The 15,587-nt window shown below is 37.6% G+C and overlaps 3 protein-coding genes across 3 annotated transcripts; all 3 read left to right on the forward strand.

Moving 5' to 3' along the window:
* LOC18780453 (pyruvate decarboxylase 4) lies at nt 3,483–4,007 on the forward strand. Its single transcript, XM_020563937.1, has one exon. The coding sequence runs from the start codon at nt 3,483–3,485 to the stop codon at nt 4,005–4,007; it is 525 nt and encodes a 174-aa protein (XP_020419526.1).
* On the forward strand, nt 5,511–9,777 carry LOC18780204 (pyruvate decarboxylase 1). Its single transcript, XM_007214435.2, has 6 exons — nt 5,511–5,999; nt 8,019–8,182; nt 8,289–8,939; nt 9,020–9,137; nt 9,251–9,439; nt 9,569–9,777. Exons 1-6 carry the CDS (start codon nt 5,511–5,513, stop codon nt 9,731–9,733), a joined length of 1,776 nt encoding a protein of 591 aa, XP_007214497.2. The 3' UTR covers nt 9,734–9,777.
* Nucleotides 10,611–14,595, forward strand: LOC18781227 (pentatricopeptide repeat-containing protein At2g34400). Its single transcript, XM_007214569.2, has 4 exons — nt 10,611–11,602; nt 12,773–13,792; nt 14,023–14,112; nt 14,192–14,595. Exons 1-2 carry the CDS (start codon nt 10,683–10,685, stop codon nt 13,710–13,712), a joined length of 1,860 nt encoding a protein of 619 aa, XP_007214631.1. The 5' UTR covers nt 10,611–10,682; the 3' UTR covers nt 13,713–13,792; nt 14,023–14,112; nt 14,192–14,595.

Consider the following 15,587-nt stretch of genomic DNA (forward strand, 5'->3'; position numbering starts at 1 on the left):
AAACCTAGATCTATTTAGGAAGATGAGCAATACCTCCTTTGTGCAATCTTCTTCTCCAACTTAGCAAAGCTTGAAGCTGAGTTCATCATGGCAATGGCAGCTCTTTCTCAGTTCGTTCATCCCATGGCACTAGCTTTCAAGCTCCAACTCAAAAACGAAACCAGAATTTGGATTCAAAGAAGAATGACCAATTTCCTCAAGAAACCATTCTCTTGAAGAAATTAGTCTTGAATCAAACCTAGATATAAATGAGAGTGATTTATGCAGCTAGATGAGATTCAAAGACACATGCAGTTTTTCAGGAGGTAGAATTCATTTCGGAAAAACTCATAGATGTCATAAAATATGAAGGTTACTCTTGAGGAAGAAGAAGCGAAAGTTTGCTATGAAACTTTCCAAAACCTATCCCCCAAGAGTGACGGCTGCAAATGAGGGAATTGATAGCCTTTTAAAGACAAAAATTCCCTTAGGTCAGAATACCCACATGGCAGCAGAGAGAGAAAGGAGAATAGGACAAAAAGGTTTGTTATCCAGCTGGAAATCCTACAGAGCAAGGATGACTAGTCATACGAGAAATAGATGACTAGTCATCATTTTATGAAAACAGTTTTAATGCCATGATATGCAATGCATACTTACCTTTGTCAAATTGCTTGAATCTCCATAGGATAGTTGTTAGTTAAGAACACCTAGAGAAGCTATTCTTAATCTAAGCTTGAGCTTGATAAAAACAATAAAAATCCTATTACAAAATTGTCAAGGGAAGCCAAAAGAAATAACTCAAAATGCATACATTAACAATCTTTTGTGACTAGATGGAGAAGAGTTGGGATTGAATTGGATGACTATTTCATATATTTGTTGCAGAGAAACATTCTCTATTTATAGAGAAGTTTGAGTCTTTTCTGAATAGGTATCACACCTATTTGAATCCATGTATCTCTTTTTCTTTTTTTCTTTTTCCTAGAAATCCACCTATCTCTTGGATAACATCTTTTCATCAAGTTGTACCACTTCATATGGGACTCCTCTTTCATGTAATGTGTCTTTTAGTTTAAATTCATTTATATGAAATCTTTCTAACGTTCATATATAATTTCCAAATGTTTTGGCATCCAGAGATACATACAAAGACTGACAAGGTATGTCAAAATCATTCCAACGAGGTCGTATGCACTTCTATTTTGAAAAACCTTCAACAGGCTATGCATCGCATTTTTGGGTTGAAGTCTTCTCTCGAAGGTTGTTTGATAAATAGTATGATTTTCTTAAAAAAATTGGCTGTGCATGTTTTCCATACTAGTTTGGCATTGTTGTGTTGTGAAAATAATCGCTGTCAGATTTGCTATGAGTGAAATCAGCTGTAAGAAAAAGCAGTTTGACGTTTGGTAAAATTTTGTTAAAAGTATTGTTGGTATTGATTTTATGCATAATCAAAAAATGATTGCCGCATAATCATTAAACCCAGCACCTCTTCGAAACTGATTCCTGCATAATCAAAAAATAAAAGCAGCTAATTAGCTGCTTTCCCTTATAGTTTTTTCTCACAGCAATTTTTAACAATAAGTGATTTTCTCACAGTTTATCAAACGGGTTGGGCTTCTCAAAATTTTTTAAAAATCAATTATTATCCCAAATAAGCAATGCCAAACAGGCACTTAAAGCCATATAATCAACTTAATTTTACTCTACTAGATGTGTTTTCCTTGGTATTTTTTAAATGGACAAGGTCATGTTGTTTAAATTTTTCAACAAGTGGGATTTTTCTGTCACAACATGTTTTATTTGATGAAAGATGTTTTCTATTTAAAAACACCAAGGTTATCTCGTGTCAACATGCTCTTCCAACCTCACCTACAAGTTACAACTCTACGTGCGCCTAGCCGACCTCAAACTGACTGGCCTATTCTCCACCCAAAGATATCTCTCATACTCCTAGCATGTTACGGGTAGGGGTAGAGTGGAAATTTCCAATATAACCCAATACATGACTTGAAATCCTTACGAAAAATTAGCGGATCAATCATAACGATTAAAATAATGAGTCAAATTTGAGTCAACTCGCCATGAAACGTCTAATAAACGAGTGAGTTTTGGATCAACCCGTCAACCAGCAAAATGACCTACTTGACAAATTTACTATTTAATTGTTAATTTTTACTAATAATATAATATATAGTATGCATATATTGACATATTCTATTCTATTCCACCGCGCATCCTAAGGTATGGAATTCAACTCACCAATGAAAGAGTTATTTATATTAACACCCTTGAGGTTTTCGGCTTTGTCACAAAACTCACTAAGGTTTCAAAATTATACACAACACCCCTAAGATTTTAAATTGTTTTCACAAACTCTTTTTCATTGCCTTTGAGATTAGATTGCATATACATTCATTAAGGTTAATTTTGTCATTTGCATAAGTATTTTTTCAATGAAATCATCAATTTTTAGACGAACAATCAACAAAAAGGGATTTTGTGCGAACCCAACACGACCTGACCCATTGCCAGTCCTAACTATGGGTTTATTAAACGTAGTTTGATATCATGAAGAAAGTAGATTCTTCTAAGAATCAATTGGCAATGTTAAGGAGTAGCCTAACTTTATAAGCATTTCCAAAATTTATTAACTTTGCAATGTGTGGGATCTTGCGATCGTCGTTCCACTGGATGTTTTGGAATGAAGCGTTTTCCTGTCGAGCATTGAGAAAGAATATCTGCACGGCCGTTGATATATGATGGTTTGGAGCTGTGTTAATTTCGTGACTTGCAGATTCCTCTTCATTAGATTTTCTGTAATACTACAAAATTTATTAAATGCTCCATGGCTCTCTGGAAATCTCGTGGCGGAGCCTGGTTAGTGGTCGATCGCACAATCCAAATGAGTAGTGTACGGTACGGGGCCTCCTCTTGTGATGGATGTATATTTTCATTACATGCTTGAAGAGTGAGGAAAAAATAATGACCCTCTCATATGATAAAAACCGTACAAGTTTCTATATCCCCTCATAATTCAGTCATTTTGGTTCTGAGTGTTTGAGCGTGGTCGAAAATAATCCTTTCATTCGGCAGAAAAAAGGGAAACAGTGAGTTTTAATTCCATGGATACCAAAGCCAACATCGCATCCAAACCTGTCAATAATATTAAGGGAGATTCACTATTATATCCAATATAGGAGCTCAAATTATTTATAAAATATATATATATATATATATGAAATAGACTTTAGAAACACATCCAAAGCCCATTTACAACATAACAAATATGCTTTTAACTTCTTTTGAATTACAAAACTGCCATTGATTTCTTAAAACAAACCCAATTTTAAAACTTCATAAAAAATCCCAAAACACTCAATAGGGCATCAAAATAATTTAATAATCAAAATTAAATTCAATAGGACTGGTTGTCATTTTTTGGGTTTGTTTATAGAAATTAAATTGTGTAGGATTTACTTATAGTTTTAGTGCTAAGAATGAGTATGTTACTAAATATCTCTAATCGTAATGCCATTTCTGACTCCCCCTCATGCAATGGCACTCAAAACCCAAGTACTCTTTGTCATCACCTTGCTCGCAGACTTGTTCAGATAGGAATTACAGATGTGTTCACTGTTCCGGGCGACTTCAACCTCAGCCTTCTCGACGGTCTTATAGCCGAGCCGGAGCTCAACCTCATCGGTTGCTGCAATGAGCTGAACGCAGGCTATGCTGCCGATGGCTACGACAGGTCCCGTGGCGTGAGCGCTTGCGTTGTCACTTTTACTGTGAGTGGCCTTAGTGTTACCAATGCCATTACTAGGGCTTACAGTGAAAATCTCGCTGTTATTTGCATCGTTGGCGGTCCTAATTTGAATGATTATGGCAGTAACCGAATTCTCCACCACACCATTGGATTGGCTGACTTCAACCAAGAGCTCAGATGCTTCCAAACTGTTACTTGCCATTGCCACCAGGTTAGCTATGCATTACGACAAATCATTCATGCATATTCAAACTAACATTCAAACACAAAATGATATCCATTGATGTTACGAATGCATAATCTCTAAATATAGAAGTTCGAGATCTCTTCTCTCCCACCGTGCATCTTAAGATTGTCGATTTCAACTCACCCAAATGAAAGAGTTATTTACACAAACACCCTTGAGGTTTTTGGCTTTGTCACAAAACTCACTGAGGTTTCAGAAATTACACAAACACCTCCTAAGATTTTAAATTATTTTCAGAGACTCCTTTTCATTGCCTTTGAGATTATATTGCATATACATTCATTGAGGTTAATTTTGTCATTTGCATATTTTTTCAATGAAATCATCAATTTTTGGACGAACAATCAACAAAAAGGGATTTTGTGCAAATCCAACACGACACGACCCATTACCAGTCCTAATTATGGGTTTATTAAACGTGGTTTAATATCATGAAGAAAGTAGGTTTCTCTAAGAATCAATTGACAATGTAAGGATTAACCCAATTTTATAAGCCCTTCTAAAAGTTGTTTACTTCGCAATGTGGGATCTTTCTTCACCTCCTACACTATTTGACGCAGATTACGAGGGATTTTGTAATCGTCGTTCCACTGGATGTTTTGGAATGAAGCGTTTTTCTGTCGAGCATTGAGGAAGAATATCTGCACGGCTGTTGATATATGATGGTTTGGAGCTCTGTTAATTTCGTGACTTTCAGATTCCTCTTTATTGTGTCAGATTGTCGTTTACATATGGAAGACCTACAATTGATTGACATATAAGAAAGCTTCATTAGATTTTCTGATACTACAAAATTTATTACAAGTGTTGAAATTAATACACATTTGTGCTAAAAAATATATAAAAATCAAGAAGCTCTTGAACGTGATTGATAGACATGTTTGAGAAATGTGCGGAGAAATCTAGAATGCTTTGAGATGAGCCTAAACTATTGGAGAAGCTTATATAGGCCGGCAAAACCAATGTGAAAAATGAAGATTATTCTAGAGAAAGCCACACATATATAATGTGGCTGAAAATGACATTGGAAAAGTCGGTTACTGTGCAACCGACTTTTCCAAACTGCTGACTTTAGCATCCCTATATATAAGCTAGCAGCCTACTTATGTTATAATCAACTAAGAAAAACTGAAAACTGCAGCTGTGCAACTCTAGCCATCGTCCAACTCTAGTGTTAAAGCCTTGTACCTTTCCTATTTCAATCAATAAAATAAAATTACCTTGCTTCTCTTTCAATGAGTGAAAATAACTCTAGTGTTAAAGCCTTAGTACAAGACTAGGCCACGTTATGCGAGCTGACTGATCAGCTTGAGTAGGGTTTGGAAATTGGATGTATATTTTCATCACGTGCTTAAAGAGTGAGGAAAAAATCATGACCCTCTCATATGATAAAAACCCCTCAAGTTTCTATATCCCCTCATAATTCAGTCATTTTGGTTCTGAGTGTTTGAGCGTGGTCGAAAATAATCCTTCCATTCGGCAGAAAAGAGGGAAACAGTGAGTTTTAATTCCATGGATACCCAAGCCATCATCGCATCCAAACCTACCAATAATATTAATGCCATTTTTGACTCCTCCTCATGCAGTGGCACTCAAAACCCTAGTACTCTTGGTCATCACCTTGCTCGCAGACTTGTTCAGATAGGAATTACAGATGTGTTCACTGTTCCGGGTGACTTCAACCTCAGCCTTCTCGACGGTCTTATAACCGAGCCGGAGCTCAACCTCATCGGTTGCTGCAATGAGCTGAATGCAGGCTATGCTGCCGATGGCTACGCCAGGTCCCGTGGCGTGAGCGCTTGCGTTGTCACTTTTACTGTGGGTGGCCTTAGTGTTATTAATGCCATTGCTGGGGCTTACAGTGAAAATCTCGCTGTCATTTGCATCGTTGGTGGTCCTAATTCGAATGATTATGGCAGTAACCGAATTCTCCACCACACCATTGGATTGGCTGATTTCAGCCAAGAGCTCAGATGTTTCCAAACTGTTACTTGCCACCAGGTTAGCCATGCATTACGACAAATCATTCATGCATATTCAAACTAACATTCAAACACAATATGATATATCCATTGATGTTACGAATGCATAATCTTTAAATGTAGAGGCTTGAGATCTCCTCTCCAAATACTCAATATATAAGTTTCTAGCCCAAGGACAGTTTTGATTTTGTGGGAAATGAGATCAACTTGTACCAAAAAAATTCAAATGAAAATCATTACCAAAAAAGAAGTTAAACAAAATCCTTGTTTTCTGTTTTTTATTATTATTTTACATTAGAGGGAGTGGATGTCTGGACCTGCCTCCTTCAAACCCAAAGTGACTTACCTATTAAATTTTGTACGTACAGCTAACCAGACCCACAACACCCACTCACTTAGCTTTGGACATGAAACCTCTAAGACCCCCACAACTGAAAAGCCATCAACAAACATTTTCCACTTAGTTTTGGTGTTTTTCTAATTTGATAACTATACAACCGAGTTGGGACTGAAAATTTGGGCATAGGTGTTGCTTGATATATTGCTTGAATTCACGTAATTTCGTGTGTCAGTGGTGTGCTGAATCTCTAAGGTACAATCAGTGGCATGCCGTCAAATACACATGGGTTTCAATGGTAGAAGAAGAACTTGCATGTACCATCCCCCAAGCCAGTCCTGGGTTTTATAAGGGCCAGGGTGAATGTTTAAATTATGCCTCTCTATAAAGAGTGTTGAAATATTGTAAGAGAGAGTGTTGTATCTCTAATATATAGAGCCAAGCACAATACATTAGAGCTCGAGTTAGATTTTTTTTAAGTAAAAAAGAAAATGAGGCTAAGTCCACCTCTGAAATCTGCACAAACGGATAAAAAAACCTAAGAAGTACAAAAACTAAATAAGAACACTAAGAACAATGAAAGAGGTTTGGGAGAAAGAATACTTACATATTGCTCTCAAGAGAACTACACAACTATGAGATCGTTTAGTCAAATGCTCTCAACACGCCCTCATACGTGTGGCGAACTTTCAAGCCTAACACGTGGATAACACATATTGGGTGGCGTGGGAACACGTGTGGCCGTTGAGCCCAACACATGAAGCCTTGCTCTGATACCATGAAGGAAGTTAAGGTTCCAACCCAAACCAATTGCCCTAGCATGTAGACAACACATATTAGGTGACGTGGGAGCAAGTGTGGCTGTTGGGCCCAACACATGAAGCCTTGCTCTGATACCATGAAGGATGTTGAGGTTCCACTCCAAAACCAATTGGTCATGGGGAGAGTAGCTCAACTCCTTATAAACCCAGGCTAGGTCCCTTAACTTTTCAATAATGTGAGACAAATACTCTCAACACATAGACCACAGTATTCACTTCCATGACTGAAGACCACAGACTTTCCTTTTGTTGTATGAGTCTCTCTCGTTAGGATAGCTTGGTTCATGGGAGAATTTTAATCCTCAAACGTCCACAAGCCTAGGCTAGAGTTCAAGTTATGTTAAAGAATATTGTTGTGTCTTTTCTACTTTACGTAATAAATCTATATATGGAGTTCATGCCCAATAATAAAATAACCCGTATTAAACAGAACAAATAAGATCAAATACCCTAACATAACCTATTACTGTGGTATATTGAAGGGATCATTCCTCAATGCAGCTCTAGGCATCGGTTAATGTTATTAGTTACTTATGCAGCCGTTCCTCATGATGCTTGAACTGATTTCTGTTGATGAAGAATGAATAATTGAGTGGTTCCAATACTAATATAAGAGCGAGACCTTTTTTTCTATAAACCCCGTACCCCCTGAGCATGCATGTTGTTAAGTTGGAGACAGTAGGTGTTGGACCAATTAGTAGCAGACAACTCATCCGTCTGTTTCAAGTCTTAAAAATTTATTTTGCTAAGCATTTCCCTTTGGTGTAAAGAAGGAAATTAAAGAGCATGTGGAAGTAATTGATTTTGTATTTTTGGTACCCGGATTCCGGACTCTCATCTCTCAATTTCTGATATAACATGCACCCTGTTATTTATTTAGGCTGTTGTGAAGGACTTGGAAGATGCACAGTTGCAGATAGATGAAGCTATTGCAGTTTCTTTGAAAGAAAGCAAGCCTGTTTACATCAGCATAAGCTGTAACTTACCAGATATTCCTCATCCATCCTTTCCTCAAGAGCCTGCTCCATTCTTCTTAACTCCCAAGTAATTTTTCTGACTTCTTTAGACAGTAAATTATTCAAGGTATTCAAATACTAAATATTAGTACTTTTTTAACCTATCATTACTGTTTTTCTTTTTCCTTTTTCAGACTGACTAACCAAGAAGGCCTGGAGATTGCAGTGGAGGCAACAGCAAAGTACTTGAACAAGGCTGTGAAACCAGTTATTGTTTCTGGGCCTCTTCTTAGAGTTGCAAAGGCCTGTAATTCCCTTATTGAGTTGGCAGATGCTTGTGGTTATGCCATGGCAGTCATGCCCTCAGCCAAAGGCCTTATACCAGAGAACCATCCAAATTTCATTGGGACTTACTGGGGTGTAGTAAGCACCCCTTTCTGCACAGAAGTTGTCGAATCAGCTGACGCTTACCTCTTTGCCGGAGCTATATTTGACGAACTAAATACTGCCGCGTACTCACTTCATGTCAAAATGCAGAAGGCGGTGATCATACAGTCTCAGAATGTAGTTATTGCAAATGGACCAAGATTTGGGGGCATTCAAATGAGGGACTTTCTCAAAGCACTTGCAAGGCGGCTCGAGTACAATTCAACTGCTTACAAGAACTACAGCCGGATGCATGTCTCAGAGGGCCTTCCTTCTCAATGTGATCCCAAGGAGAATCTGAAAGTCAACATTCTTTTCAAAAACATACAAAACATGTTGTCAAGTAACACCACGGTGATTGCAGAAGCAGGAGACTCGTGGTTTAATTGCCAGAAGCTGAAACTCCCACAAGGATGCGGGTAAGCAAATTGAATATGCATTGACTTGTTCTGCAATTAATTTAGAATATATAATGTGGAGATTGAAAATGGATCTGCAGTTATGAGTGTCAAATAAATTATGGATCAATCGGTTGGTCAGTTGGTGCAACTCTAGGATATGCACAGGCTGCACCCAATAAGAGACTAATTAGTTGTATTGGTGATGGGAGCTTCCAGGTATAATTATTCTAACTAGGTTTTCTTTAATTTTCCATAAAGCCCTTCTGTTTTTCTTCACTTTGTTACTAGACTAGATGCCATTGTACTCAAGCACATTATATATTTTACAGATGACGGCACAAGATGTGTCGACTATGCTGCGATGTGGACAACGAAATATCATATTTTTACTTAACAATGGCGGATACATGACAGAAGAACAGTTCCATTTTGGGCCTTACAATGTAATCAAGAACTGGAACTACGCTGCCTTGGTTGATGCTATTCACAATGGGGAAGGCAAGTGCTGGACCACCAAGGTGAGACATGACATGATAACTGCATTTTCTTAATTAAGTACTACTCAACTGGTAAATAGAAACGAGATCCTATAGGTTAAATTTCTTTGATTTATATTCTTTTAATTTTTAGTTCTATTTTGTTTGTAGGTTCATTGTGAGGAGGAGCTTGTTGAAGCAATTAAGACGGCGACTGAGGACAAAGAGGAATGCTTGTGTTTCATAGAGGTTGTTTTACACATGGATGACACAAGCAAGGAGCTAATTCAGTTTGCATGTAGACTAGCTGCCAGAGGCCGCCGACAAAATCCATGATTAAATTAACTTGCAACTATAACTACTTTAAAACTAAGCTTTCTTTTTCCCCCTTTGAAGAATTAAACTAATTAACTCGAGATGTCATCGGTTTGTTAATGATGATGCCCTGTGCTCTGGCAAACATCTTCAAATTTTTTAAGATGGATTTATTTTGCAGCAGCAGGCAACATGATATATATGTTAGAAGATATACATGTATGTAATAAATCTTAGTTGGCAGGTGTTACCAGGAATATGCAATTAGCTTGCAATTGCAAGCAAGGGGAATTTAAGGGCTCTGACGGGTATGCAGGGTGGCCCTTCCCTATTATCTGTGGTCCTTTTCTGCATATAATTGCCCTCTTCTAACTACAGGCCAGTGCATGGAAGTAGTGTAGGCAGATAAGTCTAGGCCTGGCCTATGTGAAGGAGAGGAGGATTGTGGTTAAAATACAGGGAAGGAAGCAAACAAAAGGCCATAAAAACAGACAAGTTATAGCTCAATTGTGTGCACAAGGTAACATCCTTCTATAGACAGTTTTAGCACAAAAATCAGCTAATCGCATGTCTGAATGTTTTTTCTTTCTTCTTTTTCGATTTTTTGAAGAGAGAAAACCGAACTTGAAACCTCTTCCAACAATTTGAAAGGGAAACACTACCACTAGACCAACAATAGTTGATTTCGCAATGTTTTATAAGTACAAAAACCATTTTCTGTTAAAAGTTAGTGACGTAATTAACCAACTTAATTTCTACTACATTTTGTTGGGTTCAATCTAGTTTGGGCCATTTTGGCCTTTTGGTTTTCTTTCCACTTCTAAACTAATCTTATAACCATTTGGTTGGGGAAACAAAATTCAATTTCGGTTTTCCTATCTTATTAAAAGCCCTCTATTTGTCATGCCCCAAGATTTATAAGCTAACAAATAGCGACAACCACCACAGCAAATTTGAAAGGCACTAAATTATGCTTAGAGCCAAAGTCTCTTCACACCTAATTACCCGCCAAATCACTTTTGAAAAAAGCCACACACACCTCAATCCCCACAACCCAAATCAATCCCCCTCTCTCTCCCAAAAGCTCTTATACCTCCTGAAACACTGTGTATCCACCAAAGAGTTGAAACAAATTCACACCCAAATGCTCATAAACTCCATACATAAACCCAACTTCCTCCTCCCCAAAATCGTTGACCTCAAAGACTTCTCCTATGCCTCCATGCTCTTCTCCCACATCCCGGAACCCAACGACTACGCTTTCAACATCATGATCCGTGGCCTTACCACCACATGGCATAAATACCAACTTACTCTTGAATTCTATTACCAAATGAAGTCTTTGTGTCTGATGCCCAATAATTTTACGTACCCTTTTGTGTTCATTGCGTGCGCGAATTTGGTTGAGTTGAATCATGGGCGTGCAGCCCATTCGTCAGTGTTTAAGACTGGATTGGATAAGGATGGACATGTGACTCACTCTTTGATTACCATGTATGCTAGGTGTGGTAAATTGGGTTTTGCACGGAAGGTGTTTGATGAAATTTGTCAAAGGGACTTGGTTTCATGGAATTCGATGATTTCCGGGTATTCCAAAATGGGGTATGCTGGTGAGGCTGTGCGGTTGTTTCAGGAAATGAGGGATGCAGAGTTTGAGCCTGATGAAATGAGCTTGGTGAGCATTCTTGGAGCGTGCGGGGACCTGGGTGATTTGAGTTTGGGGAGGTGGGTGGAGAGTTTTGTTGTTGAGAATAAGTTGGAGCTGAATTCATATGTTGGGTCTGCGTTAATTGGTATGTATGGAAAGTGTGGTGATTTGTCCTCGGCGAGGAGGGTCTTTGATAGTATGAAGAAAAAGGATCGAGTCACCTGGAATGCCATGATAACAGGGCAAGTAACTCTCCCTCATGTACAATCTTGTTTATATTTCTTTGGTTACATTCCCTTGCTGCAGGCCTGCAAATTCAATTTGTGGATATGATGGGGTCAGAGCTTACAGGGGAGAATCATGCTACCTGTGTTAAATAATTTGAATGTTAAGTTTTGATGGTTAAAAATTAAAAAGGGAATATAACATTTTACAGATTGAACAAGGCTGAGGTTTGGATCTCAACTGGGTTGTAATAATGTTCAGAGTAGAAAGAGACTAGGGTTATGTAAAGTTGAGAATTTGACTCTAAATATTAGAAAGCAGTGTGGTATCTGAAAACGAAATGTGGCAGCATTGGGATTTTATGCAAGGAAGAAATAGAAAATAGAACCTTTCAGCGCCTCACAGCTAGATACCTTACACCTAGGGCTAGGTTATATCTGGCACTTACTAGATCATGAACCATGAGTATTGCCCTCGTATTTTGATATTTGGGAAATGTCTTTAGATTATCGTATCATGGAAATTCAAGGAATAAAGACAGATGGATATTTTCGTTAAATGAAACTAGTACTTACATTTGGTTGTATCATTAGTTTGGAACAAATTGTGGTAGATTGATTTGGGAACACTTGCTTCTACTTCTTTTTCATGGAAAAATTAACTATATAAGAGTTTTGAGGTTCCTTCTGGTTGAAAATTTTCTTCCTCGGGAATGCAGCTTTTGAGAAGGTGGCTGGCTCGTTTTGAAAACTGTTATCACTTACCAGCATTTTGGTTTAATGATAAACACAATAGTAACGACAATTATATTCATGATGGTGTTCCATTTGGTACTGCATATGCCCACCTTTCGCAGTACTTTAATAATCCCATTTACCAAAATATGTCTGCAGGTACTTTTATTGCTTACAAAAGTTTCTTATTCATCTTTTAAACAGTTGACTCTCGAGCCTGGTCAATATTCCCCTTACAGCAACTGGTTAAAGTTAAGCTGTGGTCATTAGATTCTATGGGATGAATTGGATAAGAATATCCAGTTAATTAACCAACCATTGTATTAATATTTGTATGAATCATCTTCTAGTACATATCTGGAAAGTATAAATCAAGTGTCCTTTTATCGTTATTAACTATATGTATTAATTGAGTTTGATGGTATGTTTATCATCATTTTATATACATGACAGGTATGCTCAAAATGGAATGTCCGATGAAGCAATGGTGCTTTTTGATGACATGAAAGAGAGAGGTGTTAATCCTGACAAAATTACTTTGGTTGGAATGTTGTCTGCATGTGCCTCGGTCGGTGCCTTAGATTTGGGGAGATGGATTGACATATATGCATCCGAAAGGGGCATACAACAGGACATTTATGTCGGCACTGCATTAATTGACATGTATGCTAAGTGTGGGAGTTTAGCCAATGCACTAAGAGTTTTTGAAGACATGCCCCAGAAAAATGAGGTCTCGTGGAATGCCATGATATCTGCCCTTGCTTTCCATGGGAGAGCACATGAAGCAATATCCCTATTCAAGAGCATGACAGAAGGTGCTGGGGCTACTCGGCCAAATGACATCACATTTGTGGGAGTGCTTTCTGCATGTGTACATGTTGGATTAGTGGATGAGGGCCGTCAATTGTTTAATTTGATGAGCTCGTCATTTGGGCTGGTCCCAAAAGTAGAGCATTACTCTTGCCTGGTTGACCTTTTGTCACGTGCAGGACTTGTACATGAAGCTTGGGACTTCATTAAGAAAATGCCTGAAAAACCAGATGAAGTTGTACTGGGGGCATTGCTTGGCGCCTGTAAGAAATGTAAAAATGTAGATGTCACTAAGCAAGTAGTGCAGCTGCTTCTTGAATTAGAGCCTTCAAACTCAGGAAACTATGTTATCTCATCAAAGATATATGCGAATTTAAAAATGTGGGATGAGTCAGCAAAGATGAGAGTGTTGATGAAACAGAGGGGTGTCAGCAAGACTCCTGGTTGTAGCTGGATTGGGAATGAGCATCAACTTCGTGAGTTTCACTCGGGTGATGGTTCAATAGAAATTCTTCATTTACTTAAGTTATTATACGAGGATCTGAAGAATGAAGGTTACATTCCAAACATTAATTCTGTCTAGAGAAACAAGGTTCAACCACTTTCTATGCATCTGGATCTTATCAACCAAACGACAAGGTTATAATATGAGTTGCCTGCCAGGTTGGTGAATTCAAGAAATGTTTATCTGTCTTCTGGAAATTTTAGCGACCTTTTTAGGGTGTAAAATTTGTCTGATGTCTGGTCTACAATTTATTTTTATTCAAGAATAATTCACTGATTTGTTGTACTGTTTTAACAGGAAGAATTAGGTTTAGCATTACATATGAGGGTTATTAAAACCCTTTTTCTATCACACAGTTGCTCATTATGTTTTGGTTGTTAACTTTCAGCTTAGACATACGGAGAAATGGATATGCTTACTGCAGCTATGGAAGATGGAATGAGACAGGCAATGAGGCATTGCATTTAAAGCTCTAAAGGTGTGAATTGATGCAGTCGAGATCTTTATTTCATGTTCCTTTACCTCTTAGTTATGGAACCTTTGTTTAATACTTGCAGGTTACGTTCCAGAATCGTTATTCTTCCCAAACACATACTGTAGTTTAATAGGCCATGACTGAACCTAAAATGATGGTTGGTCGCAGAAATCAGCGATTGGTTGACTAGGATTTACAGGTCACTGCCCTGCAGCATTTGTACAGAGCTCTCTAGACAGATGTAATGCATGATTAAATTTCGCATTCTCATTAAATAGAAGAGGCACAAGGGAATCTTCCGAGTTTTGAGGAAGCTAGCGTGGATTGACACGATCAAAACCCTAAGCTTCGTCCTTTGAATCGTAGTCATGGAGGCAGATGTCGACTGCTTGATCTTAGAACCGCACTACATTTACCTATTCTTTCTGTATTTTCAACCCTTGATTTACACTACATTGATTCATATTATCAACCCTTGATTAGTTTCTCAAGTCTATTTCTGCATACGTAATCTCACAAATCAGAAACTTCAATTCTTGAATCCCTAAATCTCAATTCTTGACTCTCAATTGGGTGTGAGGACCGACATTGTGCTCGCAGGCTGAAAGTCTAGATATCACTACTATGAAACCCCATATTTTTAATTATGTATATTAATATTTCATATAATTAATTATTTATAATTATTAGTTTTCAAAACTATATATATATATATTAGGTAGTTGTATGGTAAGCTACGTGAATCTAGCTATAGCCTATCAAACCTCATTGTATAAATTTAACTATAGCAATTCATTTAATATTTATTCTATACACAAAAGCTTTTAGAAAATGTATTGTTGCTTACTAAGCTTTCTCTTAAAAGTGACGTGTTGCATTATGGAGTCTTCAAAAAAAACAATTGAAGCATGAGGTGGCATGTTTTGGTATGAGGTGTAAGAACAGTAGATATTCTTATATATATATATATATATACAGTCCCCTTCTATTGAGGGATCCCTCAAATAATTTTATTTGAGGGACGCCCTTTAAAGTACCCTACAATTCTTTTCCCAATAATCCAAACCATCTATTTTTTAGGTATTCATTCATAGATCATCCTTACAAAAAATAGACAAATCGGAAACCGTTTCGACATCCAATTGTGTCTTACAAAATCAATGAACACGGTGCTTTAAGAAAAGTACTAAAATTTCAATAACTCAATTGAGTGGTCACATGATATCGGATTCAAGTGATTTTTTGTAGAGATGATCTTTGAATGAGTATCTACAAAATAGACGGTTTGGATTAGTGAAATACAATCCGGAGTGGGGCCTACAAGAGGTGTCCCTCAAATAAGCTTATTTGAGGGATCCCTCAATGGAAGCTCTCTGATATATATATATATATATATATATATATATAAACGTAATTGGCAAAATGCACACTAAGCACTCTCCAGAGTCAGCACCCAAGGATTAATTGGGGGGGGCAGT

The sequence above is a fragment of the Prunus persica genome, chromosome G1 (assembly GCF_000346465.2).
Source record: "Prunus persica cultivar Lovell chromosome G1, Prunus_persica_NCBIv2, whole genome shotgun sequence".
Classification (NCBI taxonomy): Eukaryota; Viridiplantae; Streptophyta; class Magnoliopsida; order Rosales; family Rosaceae; genus Prunus; species Prunus persica.

Coding starts and splice junctions, on each gene's coding strand:
- LOC18780453 (XM_020563937.1), top strand. CDS start 3,483: ATGAGTATGTTACTAAATATCTCTAATCGTAATGCCATTTCTGACTCC.
- LOC18780204 (XM_007214435.2), top strand. CDS start 5,511: ATGGATACCCAAGCCATCATCGCATCCAAACCTACCAATAATATTAAT. Junction 8,940..9,019: donor AAACTCCCACAAGGATGCGG/GTAAGCAAATTG, acceptor ATGGATCTGCAG/TTATGAGTGTCAAATAAATT. Junction 9,138..9,250: donor TTGGTGATGGGAGCTTCCAG/GTATAATTATTC, acceptor TATATTTTACAG/ATGACGGCACAAGATGTGTC.
- LOC18781227 (XM_007214569.2), top strand. CDS start 10,683: ATGCTTAGAGCCAAAGTCTCTTCACACCTAATTACCCGCCAAATCACT. Junction 11,603..12,772: donor TGGAATGCCATGATAACAGG/GCAAGTAACTCT, acceptor TATACATGACAG/GTATGCTCAAAATGGAATGT.